General features: G+C 38.4%; 1 protein-coding gene and 1 long non-coding RNA gene across 2 annotated transcripts; both read right to left on the reverse strand.

The window, feature by feature from the left end:
• Nucleotides 1-163: 163 nt before the first annotated feature.
• On the reverse strand, nucleotides 164-7,967 carry SNX20 (sorting nexin 20). The gene is made up of 4 exons (XM_009320780.1): nucleotides 7,846-7,967; nucleotides 5,554-5,731; nucleotides 3,741-3,892; nucleotides 164-1,177 (listed from the first exon to the last, which is right to left on the reverse strand). The coding sequence occupies exons 2-4, from the start codon at nucleotides 5,717-5,719 to the stop codon at nucleotides 509-511; spliced, it is 987 nt and encodes a 328-aa protein (XP_009319055.1). The 5' UTR covers nucleotides 5,720-5,731; nucleotides 7,846-7,967; the 3' UTR covers nucleotides 164-508.
• A 4,568-nt stretch (nucleotides 7,968-12,535) lies between these two features.
• Nucleotides 12,536-13,304, reverse strand: LOC103914174. The gene is made up of 2 exons (XR_663454.1): nucleotides 12,990-13,304; nucleotides 12,536-12,853 (listed from the first exon to the last, which is right to left on the reverse strand). It is a non-coding gene; the product is annotated as an uncharacterized LOC103914174 (long non-coding RNA).
• Between the last annotated feature and the right edge of the window lie 52 nt (nucleotides 13,305-13,356).

Raw genomic sequence — 13,356 nt, forward strand, 5'->3', positions numbered from 1 at the left:
TATCATTCTCAGAAATGGCAGGTGTTGTCTGACCAGGCTTCAGCTGGAGGAGTAAAAAACTACATTCAGTGTCTGAAGATGCACCCTTTAGATTGCATTGACTGAGAAGATATTTCTCTTCTTGAAAGGAAGTAGTTTCCACATGAGCAAGCAATGCCTCTGATTTTGCAGATTCGTAAGTGCCTTATTCATTGCATTTTCCTACTCTGACTTTTCACACAAAATACGCTATGTTCAAAATAAGCAAATCATAAATGATTTTTTTGTTGCAAATTTCTTTCCAAAAACCTTAGTAAGCTCAGGTGCTCCTTGTATCTGTAAATACGATATTTTCCAACATAAATGTTAATGTCCCTTTTGAACATGAAAGATATTTGATTTAATTTTTTTCTATTAATATAAGGATATGTTAGCCGAACAGGTAATTTCCAGTTCTTACCCTTGCAAGAGTTTGTGGTTGGGAAAAGGACCTGACAGCTTTGCTCTTTAATGAAATTGTTTCTTGTGTTCATTGTACATACTCCCGAACTGCAAGTTCTTTCAGGGTAAAAACCCGTATGGGATCTTTTTTTGCCTTCCATTCTTCCAGTTTTTCTTGCAAAGACAGAAAATCCTTGCCAAGTTCATACGCCAAAGTGATCATTGTTTCTAACAATGGAATGTAATACCTGTGGCTGGTATGCACACGAAGGCGTGATAGAGCTTTTTCTCCATATTCAAAGGCACTTGCTGGGTTTTCTAGGTCCTTGTGGCACACCACGATAGCACAGAGAGTAGGGACAATTGAGACAGGGTTGCCTCTCGTCAGCCTTTCCTGCAGACCAATGACTTCTAAAAGGATTTCCAAAGCTTTGGTGTACTGGCCACCCCGCAGGCAACCATATGCTTCCTGAAGCTCCGGCCTTGTTAAAAAGTCAATAAATTTTTTTGATCTTTGGATATATTTTATAGAATATAGAAGTCTCAAGTAGTCCTTGAAGGCTAATTTTCTCTCATTGATTATTTCTTCTGTGAAGTTCCCTGTTAGAGTTTTTTTGGGAAAGGTCACCTCTTCCATTTCTTCACTAAACTCCTCCAGCAGATTTCTGTGCAGTTTCTCAAAATCTGAGTAACGCCGTTCAATTACAGACTTGTTGCTGTCAAAACTCCCTGTTTGCAAAATGATGATTTTATACATCTAAGCACAATAAAACAAAAAAATAAGCATGAGAAGGACATTCTAGCCCCAGTGCAGTCAGATTTAGTCTGTTATTACTTTGAAAAGACTTTGTGCTTGTATATTCCACCAGCCGAAACCTTCCTGCACCAATTTTATGCATGTAATTTTGTATACTCCTATGGGTTATAGCAGTGCTGCTAATTAGTTGCTGCCGGAGATTATGGTGCATGCTTAGTGTAGGCCTGATCTTTGAAACCTGCAGCCATCAAATTAATAGTTCCCACCTTCTGCTGTTTTGGACTTTTGTCACCAGACTTAGCCTTAGCATGTAAATAAGTTGTAGATAAACAATACACTAACAGATCCCATCCCGCAAGGTGCTGGGAATGGTGAACTAGACTGAAGCACGTAAAATCACTTACAAAGCATTTCTGTAGCTGTACTTTGTTTCTAACAGCCATGGCTGCTGCAATCAATCATCTTCAGTGAACTGAATGGATTTCCCAGACTTAATATTGTAATGTAATCTATTTTACATTGGTCGTAATACTCAGAAATGTTGTTTGTATCGGACATTTCTAGGGATTTGAGGGTGTTATTAATGCTGTGAAAGAAGAGGGAGTATTTGGCAGTAATGTTTGGTGTGTGCAAAAATAAGATGGAGCAAGTCCAAAGCCTTTTTTCCCCTCTAAATCATTGTCTTGTTATTCAAACTTACTTGGCATATAAATAATGCAAAAAAATGTGACATTTCTACAAAAATCTGTTTGCTATCCAAAATCCTTCACCAACAGCTAACAGCAACACTGTCCCACATTAACAGTACTCAAGAGTATGTCTTCCTCAGCTCTTCACTAGCCTGAAAAGGACTATAATAAATGTGATATTAGAAAAATAGCTGCAAAATAAAATTGCGTGTTATGCGTTGTACAAATAGATTCTCTTCTGGTCCTGATCCAAGCACAATGATGTTGAGGAAGGGCCAAATCCCTAATGTGTGTAAACCAGTGGAGCTCCACTGAGGCCAGTTTAACTGTGTCACCATGCACCAGCTAAGGACATGGACTGTTGACCTTGCTGGCTTTTGGACGATGACTGTGTTCACATTCAACTTCACCCTGTTCCCACTGAATTATACAGGAACTGGAGCAGTTCTACTCATGCCAGTTTTCTTTGCTGCTGTTGAAGGGTGCAAACCAGTACTAGCACTAGTGTCTGTCTGATTATCTTCCTTGTTTTTCCTTAAAGAGAAATTCTCTCTTTCAATCTTCATAAATGATTTTTACAAGCGCTCCTTGAAAGGTTTGTAAATTTGAGCTGACTTCTCTGATCTCTTTTCATTTGTAAGCACTGTGACATTTTCCTATACTTTGTCCTGCTCCCTGCTGAAAAGTATATATGCCTGATGCATATCCAAAACAATCATAAGAGCAATTTTTTAAGCTATCATTTTATCAAAGGCAGCTAAGTGAATAATTTACAAGTACTTATTTTTTTATTTGTGGAGTGTGCATGAAAAAGGGAAGAAACCAATTAATTAGACTATGATTCAAATTGGCTAAATTTTGTTGTAATGTAAATCTTTTGGCCTAGGCATGTACTTAGTCCTAAGTTTAACTACTTGCACATACACTGCACGATACTCTTGTTCTCCTACAGTTATACTAAAATAATTTTTAACTATTCAACAAGCTGGACACTATTGAGAGTATGCAAGAATGGCATCATCTAAGAAGGTGTGTGTAGCATGCAACAAGATCTTAGGACAGTCTCCAGAACATTTACCTGCTTCAGATTCTACCGAGCTGCATCACCCAGTATCAGCAACACTAGTATGATTCTTAGCACTCTTTATCTACAGATCTCAAGAGGTTGTTGCAAACAAGGAAAACATCCCTATCTGAATTTCACAGGAGTACTGAAAGAGACTTGCTCTAGATCAGTCCTCCTGAAGGCCAGGAGCAGAATCAGAAATAAAAACCAAGTCTCGGTACTGTGAGTAAAGATATAAAAATTCAACCCATTCTGTTGTTCCTGTCCCTCATACTCATGTTTCACCTCAAAAATATGACAGAAATATGCCATCTAATGGAACTCTAGGTAAGAAAGGGGAACGATCCCAAGCAATCTAGCTGGAGGATGTCTTAGACTTTGTCAACATCAAAGAATTTTGCACTTGTGCTAACATAAATCTCTGATGTGGAAGTTATACAAATGCAATGCAGCTGCTACAGCAGGCTAGCTCAGTGGAAGTGTAACTATATTGGTATTTTTACATCTGTGTGAATTGCCTTAATGTTGACGAGCCTCTGGGTGTTAAGGATACTCAAGCTACTAATTTACTTGATATCACTTTTCCACTGCTGCAGATTTTGTGAACTGATTGTCAGAGTGTTTTTTTTAGGGGCAGATCCCACCAGCTATGCCCATGGGAGAACAGGTTCTAGTTGGTATGATCATGGCTTGCAAAACTTGGCCCTCGGTAAGGCTTTCATGTAATGAGGCATGCTGTGTGCTGTGCAGACCCCTGTAGAGTGAATAAAAATCAATGATCTTCTTACATATTAATTTCTTAGCTTACCACATATTTAGATAAGTGGTGCTCTACAATTCTGGTTGATGGGATTTCGAAAAGGAGTTTGACTTGTCTGCACTGGCGTTTTTCATTCCTCCAATATTCCTGAAGCTCCTTAGTGGTCATCGCAGAGTTGGGACTTAGGGATGCATTGGAATCTAAAAACAATATATTTAGTATTTCAGATTACAACCTTTGCATTTGGAAAGAAAATTCTTATGCATTTATTGTGAAAGGAGAGCCTAGAATTTCTGTTGCTGTTAACAGCAAGACCTAAAGACTGATAAAATAAGTAATTTCACTGCGAATAAAGACAGGTCCAGATTCTTTGAGGAAAGCTATTGTGGTCTGAAAGCTTGAAAGACACCAAACGGGCTGCAGAATACAAAGTTACAGAAAAAATACTGACAAGAAGTATTGTATGTTTAGGTTGTAACCTTGGGCACAGTCTGAGCAGGAGGTATGCTTCATCATCCCAGATGTAGCCCTATGAAATGCCGACTCAGTCTTCTGAATCGGATGTTTCTCCAGGCTTTGCTGCTAAAATGAGGAGACAGTACAATGCAGCTGCAAATCCAGACATATATTCAAATACTGACCCTATTCAAATATTGGGTTTGTGCAGTAACAGGTGAAAGCTGAGAAAACATGAATATCCTAACCTTAAAGGAGAAACTTGGATAATCAGCTCAGCTGAAGGAGGAATACTCACATTCTCTTTTTCTTTTGTAGCTGAACTGATGCCACAGTTCAGCTACAAATATTTTATATACCTTCCTCCCTCTCTCCCCTCACAGTCACATACACATACACACACAGAGACATATATACATATGCATATATAAAAATGTAGGACAGCTGGTTGAAGAGTTTGCTTACAGGGGAATTTGATGTAGCTTTTCAAAAGGGTGATTTCTCTGCCTTTGAAATCTACTGACAACAGTTTTCATCAGGTGGCATATAGGCTCGCAAAATGGATAAAAGAAATGGAATATTTGTATTTTGGTGGGCACACCAGTCCCAATTTCCAATCAATAATGTCTCTGTCAATGCAGTCAGCTGAAGTCAGTCTGCAATGTATCTAAACATTCAGACAATGGAGGTGAATGACCACAAATGAATGGGAAGATAACAGCTACATGCAGAAGGAGAATTGTAAAGGCATAGTATTCCTTCACTGGCCCCACTTTTACATGTTCTTAATCATTTGGCCATACAGTTTCAATTACCAAGGCCTTTGGGGTTTGGCTCAATCTCCACAGAGCATATATTTCCTAAGAGAGGTGGTGTTTATGACATCTTTGCAGGCTGAAAATCTTGATGAGATTATATATTATTTTGGATTATATATAACATTTTATTTAATAACAGATGACAGCAATCTTAGGCATAGTAAAAGTTCAATGCTGCCTCTTCATAAGGCATCTGAGAGACTACTGCTTGAGATTAGCTTCATTCTTGGTGTCCTTGCTGATACCGCCGAGAAGTTCAGATTTTGTGATGTATGGAAAGTGCACTCCCGAGACAGGCCATCTGATGATCACTGTTTTGGTCCCTGGTGTGTAAATTAAATCTGGAATAGATTTTAGGTGCAAGGGATTTAAAATGAAAACTCTCTGTGTATATATACACACCAGGATGTGCATCTGTTTCACTATTGCTACATGATTACTACAAGTTTAATCAAGGCTTATTTTCAGTGAAGTATAGCAGTGTAAATCTGGACTACTGCTGCAATAAATAAAGCAAAGTTTTTTACATAAAAAATTAATGGCATAAATAAGCTACACAAAAAATAAAATTAAAGGATAGCATCAACCTTGCAGGTCATCTTTTTCTGGGTTTTCTTTTCTCACTTGACATGAAATTTCAGCTTTGAGTTGATTTCGTTCTTCATCAGATGGACTTGTGGTAGAAAATGTAGTAATCCTGCTTACAGCTTCCAACAGTTCCCTTTCTGCTGTGCAGTGTGAGTCTTGGTCCATTGCAAGCTATCACTGAAAGATTACAAAAAATACGACATTTGTTAGTAGCATGCCTTTAGAGGATCCAGTCTGGTAATCGTTTTTATTGACTTACTCATTGTTCTCTGTGCACTTGTATGAGGGCAACCATAGTTTCATAAAAACTAAAGTAATAAATAGAAATATCTACATAGCTACCAGTGAAGAACCATTCCTATTACCATTATCACTGAAAGCATTTGAATATCTTTTAGGCAGATTAAAATCAAACATGAAAACCATAAGAAGTTATGTTGAATAAGATTAGATGAGGAACTCCATTCTTATCTATGAGAATTTTGTCATAAACTTCAGTGGGGGCAGATTTTTTTCGCCTTGTATTTTGCCCTCAAGCTTGCAAGTATGAGTTCAGATGAACTAAAATCTTGGAGATAATTAGTACAACTACCAGCCTGGCTCTCTTATACTGCTAGAATTTACTGTTCTCAAGACTCCAAAACCTGCCATCTGTTCTTAATCACAACTTGTAGGGCAAAATAGGGCGATATCTAAAATAGTATAAAACTTTCGTCATATTTCACAGTTTCAAGTTCTCTCTAGAGACTTGTCTCTGTATTGTGAGAACAAAACAACTGAATTTGACAATGGCTAGGTGGAAGGAGAAAGGAGTTTTCTAATTGTTGTACAGAAGCATTCTCCCTTTACTTGTCTTTTTAACCTCTATACTGTGCTTGTAGTAGATCTGTATGCCTGTTCTGCTAGGACTACTATTTTACCACACACTGATAAAATGCCTAACACAATATACTCCTACTCCATAGACCAGATTGGCCATTCTGCTGCATAAATGTCTCCCCAGGATTTTTTTTTTTTTTTTTTTTTTTTTTTTTTTTTTTTTTTTTTTTTTTTTTAAATCCTACCTGTTACATCAATCCTACCTGTTACATCATTGTGTTATACTAGCAGTTGAAAAAGTTCTAAGAGCATCCTAACAACTTTGCCAGGGTGCTGTGTTCTGTTAGTTAGCATGAGAGAAGTGTTGCTCACAATTCAGCCAACGGGTGAAAAGCAAATAACAGAACAACCTACTTTTAAAAAAAAACAAGTCACCCTGCTACAAATGTAAAAATAATGCCCAAGCAGTGGTTATTAAGTAATGAGAGGGTTTAAGACAGGGATGTTGCTACATATCATTTTGCCTCCACTTGTCTACCACACAGTTATGCAACGCTGGATACAGAGGTGAGGAATCTCCTTCAGCAGACTTATTGATTTCTGGCAAACTGCAAGGCTATAAAAAGAAAAGCAATTACTTTCCCCACTGGAAATAATGGAAGTGCAAACCACTTTCCTCTAACAGAAACCCTTCCTTTGCCTGGCTTGGATAAACAAGTACAAATACACATTGTCACCCTCCTTAAAAGCATCATTATTTTTGGACTTCAGACTAGGAGGTGGAAGTTCTCACTATTCTCCTAGTCCTCCTTAAGATCTGCTTTTTGAACATGAAGATTAGCCACCTACTTACTAACTGCTCAGTCTTTCGAAAATCATGACAGTTTATCCCAAGAACATAAACTTGCAAATATTTGTTTTTGCTGTAAAGATAATCTCAAATACAGTAGATTAAATGAGGAATCTGAAAATGGCCGAATAAATTTACGTAGCAACTTTTTTCTTGGTTGTGAGTTGGTATAATCTTATAAGAAAAATTGTATTCATATTCAAGATATATATCTTTATATATAACTTTTTATACATATGTTTATATATGTGTGTATATATAAAAATACCACTTTAAAACATGACTTACCAGAGACACAACACACTCGCAAATAGAAGAATGCAGAAGTGAACGTTATGATATACCAGTCTTCTGCCTTGAATATGTCTGCCTTGAAATCTATCTGTGCTTTGTATAAACAGTTTCATTTTCACAGCTAAAAATCATTGTAAGCTCTTTTAACTAAGCTACTATTTATTTTTACATATTAAAAAAATCCAAAACAATACAAAACCCCTGCAACAAATTACACAATTTTACTTCGAACAGACACTTATCCTGTTCCGTTTCAGGGTAAATGCCACTCCAACTGCTTCACTGAGTTGTAAGTAACACCAGAAACCGAAGTGCATGGAATACTTGCCTGGAAACTGCTGAAGAGCTTTTAGTTGTGGTGCTTGTGTAGTCTGTACGAAGTCATGAAAAGCCTGCTTCGCATTTTCAAAACTCAGAAAAATATGTCTGTGTTTTCTTCTAACAGGCACATTCTGTGTTTTACAAAAAGGAAGGAAGAACCCTTGATTAAATCAGACTTCCTCATCCAATTGGCTCACTGGTTCAGTGCTGACTGATTACGCATGAAATTTCCTATCTGCCTCGAACAGCCCTTGTGCTGTCTGTGGGCGAGGCACGGCCTGTTGCCCGCAGTGCAGCTCCAGCAGCAAGGGCAGGTTTGCAAATCTGAGTGTCAGGATTTGCACGTGTACTGTGCAAACGCAAAGTCTGGCAGAGGGAAGAGTTCAACAGTAAATACAATTACAAAATCAATGAAAACTCTGCATGGATTTCTGAAACCAAAAATACACACTTAGCAAAAGAGAGATTAGGAAAAAAGAGCCAAAGATGTAAATGTACTTATGTGGAAAAATATGCCCCTTGGGACATCTTTAAAATACATGCAGTTCAGAAAAGAAAATGCAGATGGTACCACAATAAATAGCCTCACTCTATGTAAACTTGCACTTCTGAAAGAAATCCCGATTCTGCACAGTGCTTAAACATATGATTAATTTCAAATATCTGCTTAATTAAAGTTCAAAAAGGAGCATTATCATATCTGACATGACTACTAAACTTGAAATGGGCTTATGTGTGTGCCTAAAATTAATCCTGTGCTTACATTCTTTGTTGAACTGAGGACAAAATGAAGAAGAATGACGCATTAATCCACATGTCCTTTGGCCCAGATGCTTCCTTTTGCAGTTCACTTCACTTTGGAAATTTGCTTTAAAGCATCAGGATAGCTATTTCTGGGGTAAATAATATAGACGCTATCTTTTTTTAGTAATGTAAGTTTCCCCATTGCCAAAGCTCGCTCACTGAAAAACCAAGTGATTTTAATGCAGCACAAATGTGGGAGGCAAACATCCAAAGGACCTCATGGATCCTGCCCCACACATTCCTTTAGAGCAAACAATTTAAAATAATGTAAAACCAAGGCCATAAACTGGCAATGCTTCTCTTCTGCTTTATTTGCAACGTAAAACAATGCCAACTTTAATTTGGACTCAGTCTAAATGTAGAAGTTTTGCCAAAATAGCTGTCAGAATGATGAAAAATCACTCCCATGCAGCTACAGCCATACTGGCAAAAGCCCTAGTGTAGATGCCATTATATTGGCAGAGTCCTTTAGCCAGTTTAGCATGTTCCATGCAGAAAGTGATTTAAGTTACACCAGAAAAGAAATCTGTGCTTGCCAATACAGCTCTAAGGTGTAGCTATACCAGCCAAGCCTTTTAAGTGTAGACAAGGCATGGGTTTCTGGCTCAAGTCTCAGTCCTTTAAAGTTAGATTTATGGGGTTGGTTACAATTGTGAGCAAAAACCAAGGGGGATTTGAGCGCATTTCACTCACACTGACAGTTCACAGATGTATCTAAGCTTTGAATTCTGAATCTGTTAATTTATGTGTTGCCAAAAAGCAATGTATTATTTTGTGATGCTTAGTGCTATTGTCCTGCTCTTGATAAAGCTAAAAGAAAAGAGGAAAGTATATTTTTCAGTATATTAAGTATGACCTCTTCTTTCAATTATTTCAGAATAAGTAAGTCCTAGTCAAATTAACCTGGATGATTAAAAAAAAGTGAAATCCGTTATTATGAGCATGGCTGACTGATATGAAATAATTTACAAATCAACGGCGTTCTGCAAGAATTCTGCCTGCCTCAGCAGAGCCAGCTGTTACAGTCACTGCTGGTTCTTGAACGGGTTCCTCGAGCCCAGAAGCCATGACACCCACAGCGGGTTTAGCAGGCTGCTCCTCCTCATCCTGCTCCCATGAGCTTGGGTTTGGTCCAGACAGCCCCTGGCCCTTCACTGGGACCCAGTGTTGTTACCTGGCAGCATTTTACTTTCCTAAATGTCTACTTGATTAGCACATTCAAAAAAAGCGTACAGAATACAGTGGTCTTTGCTAGCGGAATGCATAACTGGTATCTTTCTTTTGATATTCTCAGTTCCACTTCCAACAGTCAAATACTGTGTAAAGGGTTAAGCAGTGGAAAAGGGGAATTTTCACAATGGCAGCATACCATTCTGAGAGATGGGCAAGTGCACTTACACCATCAATTTATCTGACTATTCATAAAACTGTGGTAAATTTTAATGGAAAAGCATGTTCTGTCATAGTCAATGATGGAAAAGGGATCCTCATGCACTGGCTCACTTGGAGGTTGTATTCTGTGAAAGCACTGACTTTGTCTGACATACATAAAGAGCACAGTGTTAAAATGCATCCACCAAGGGATATGGAAAAAGAGTGCTCTGCAATAACATAGGAACAAGGCAAGGTTAAAATCGTAACACTGCAGTGCATAAAAGTGGTTGTCAAAGGAGTTAGGTCCTCCATGCTGATTTAAGATGAAAGGGCTCATTTTGGGAAAACTAACCTGAAGGTTTATGTCTAAAACTTGGTAACCAGCCACCAGATGAGCTAGCCCTGCGATGCCATGTTAAGGATGTCTGTATTGAAAGACCATGTTTGTGCTTTTGATAGTTAAAGAACCAGAAGGGACTGCTGCAATAGTGTAAAACATCCTGCCTTGATTTATACCCTGATTTAGGCAGTTCACATTTTCCCAATCAGATAGATCACATAAACCCAGACAGACACAATATTTAACCATAGAATACAAAGCTGGTATCAGCTTGAAAAATTGTGAGATAAACCAATGTTATATACAAACTGCAGTTTACTGCCAGATTTTATTGACATTTTATTATAGGCACAGCAAGGTCTTATTCTTGTTAAAGAATGTGGCTGTAATATCCCCAATACAAAATACTCTTCAGCTTCTGTCCCAAGGAACACAGCTTCAAGCAATCTCATAGAGCCTGTGCTGCTTTTCCCTCTCAGGCCCCAAACTATGTAACTAAACCTTATTTATTTTACGAAATCATTCATTAGAACTGTAGATAATGAGAAAAAACAAGAGGAGGCAGAAATACCTAATATATTTATCCAAGCCCCCTTTTATCATATAACTCATATTTAGAAGGTGCTGTAATGTTGTCTTTGATGCTTCTACAAGAACCTTTCCTCTCTCTTTTTAATGCAGCTGGATAAATACCTACCTTTTCCATGTTTCAAGTAGCAGAAAAATTCAGCTGTTCTGCATGAATATTCTGTACTTCTGGGGTGATGCTGTGATAAATGAATACCATACTCCTATCCTGGCACAGCACAAAATTCTGTTCCATGCTATTTATATACTGTTTAATTGTATAGTGTTGTGTCATTTGAAAGCGGAATTTGTTTACCATACTTCATTATTACAAAACATGTCTCTCTTAACAAGAGTGTGGTTTAAAGAAATAATTCGCTGTTTGATGGCAAATATGTCGTGCTGGTGTTACTGACAGGGTTTTCAACATGAAAGAAACTTAACAGGCCCATTTTATGCTGCCAAAGCCCTGTTATCTACAACTCCTTTATACTTCTAAAGGAGTATGAAGTAGCTTTAGAGTAAACAACAGTCTTGGCCTGCCTTTCATCTGTGCTCTGTCGGTGACACAGAGCTGTAATGCAAGCCCAGTGGGTCAATAGGATATTAACTTGGGTTCGATTTCACAAGCACTATTCTGTCTGTAAAATGACAGACTTTCTAAATGGTCTATGTTGGTCATTTTTCCTGCTAAAAAAAAGTACATAATTACATGGACTAGAAAAATATTTTTAAATATTTGGTTTTGAGTAATTAGGTATACCACATGTAGTCATTCCTATCTAGTATTCTGGTATTTTATTCTTATAACGTGTCTGTCCCCTTTTCTTCTCAAATATAATTATGGTGTACTTAGGCTAATACTTATAGTCATGTTCCACGTGCAATTTATTTATACCCCAAATGTGAGCATAATGGAACTTGGGATAACAGGATTTATAGCAGACATGCTAATGCATTTTGTACTAGCATAAAAGGCAGCTCTACAAATGGAGGAAAATGCAGCTGCTGTGTATAGATAGCCACCTTGAGGATCAGCAGAGCAGAACTTGGGTTTACTGTGTGCCCTTCTGAAGCACATGCTTCAGAAGAAATAGTGTTGTGTTGAAGACATGCAATGCATAAGAAATGCAATGCATAATGAAGAAATGCAATGCATAAATCTTAGCATCTTTTCACTACTACTTATTCTTTAAAAATTAAACGTGACTTTAAAATGCAATTTTGCTCTTAAGTGACTAAATAAAAAGATTAGTGTAAGCATTCTTTCCATAGTAGGTGGAATCTCATCGATTCCTCAAATAAACCCCTGCTGGTTTCCGACACTTGGACTGTGTCCCTTCCACCTTGCACACACCCACACTAACAAGAGCCTGTGTCGCGCCTTTCCATCTTCCTACCAAAATCCGTGGTAGTGACCCGCATCACTTCAGAGCTCAGACGTGGGTGCTCCAGCCCTGGTCCGGTGCCACACTGGATCTGCTTACTGACTGTCTCTAGATTCTGGAGGTCTCTAGGGAACAGGATTAACTGGAACAGCCTATACTTTAGCTAATGTTGAACTGCACGTTACTAAATTAGATAAAAACATGTATTAGAAGAACGTTAAAGATGCTAAGAAACCAGGAAAGCGTTTATTTGTATGTCAACATTATTGTAACCACCTTAGGTACAGGATCATACGCTATTTTTTTCAAAGATGCTTCTTGGTAGGAAGTCCATTTCTAGTACAAAATTTCAGAAGTGGTTTTAAAACGAAGTTTAAAGCACCAGTTTAGAATACTACGTGATTAAAAAAACCCTCTCTAAAAATAAATGTTCTTCCGGAAATGCCGAATGCGTGAATAGAGCCTTTAACATAGCCGTCCTGTCGAGCAACTCTTTTCTATTCCGGAGTTCATTCTCTCATTTGTTATTTAAGAAGAGCTCACTGTGTATAAAAAACACCGGTGCCAAGTGGATAAAATAGGACAGCATCCAGATGACAGTCACACTCAAAAGTAGGTCGGTTAAAGAGAAGCTACATTTGGCTTTTATTAAATCAAATATTCAGCAGCATTACTTACATTTCTTGAGAGCAAAAGTATTTCAAAACGGGATATTGAAGCCAGATCAAGTTTGACATTCACGAACAGCCTCTAGGCAACTCTACAGCAGCGTGCTTCCCGAGGGACGCTGCGGTGTACCGGGGAGCAGCCTGGCGTCAAACAGCGCTGCAAAAATCGCTCTCGCGCCTTCTCCAGCAAACCCGAAAGGCCAATTAAAGTCAGTCAGTGTTTTTAACTCGGAGAGCTTTCCGACTGCGAACTAGGCTGCTGTCAGGTCCTGACAGGTCTCGTTTGTCCTCGTCCCCGCGTGTCTCATCTGCTGGGCTGCCGGCTTTGCCGGGCGGAAGGCAGCGCCGCACGGCACCCCAGCACGCCGGCACCCGCC

Source organism: Pygoscelis adeliae, unplaced genomic scaffold, assembly GCF_000699105.1.
Source record: "Pygoscelis adeliae isolate BGI_AS28 unplaced genomic scaffold, ASM69910v1 Scaffold63, whole genome shotgun sequence".
Taxonomy (NCBI): Eukaryota; Metazoa; Chordata; class Aves; order Sphenisciformes; family Spheniscidae; genus Pygoscelis; species Pygoscelis adeliae.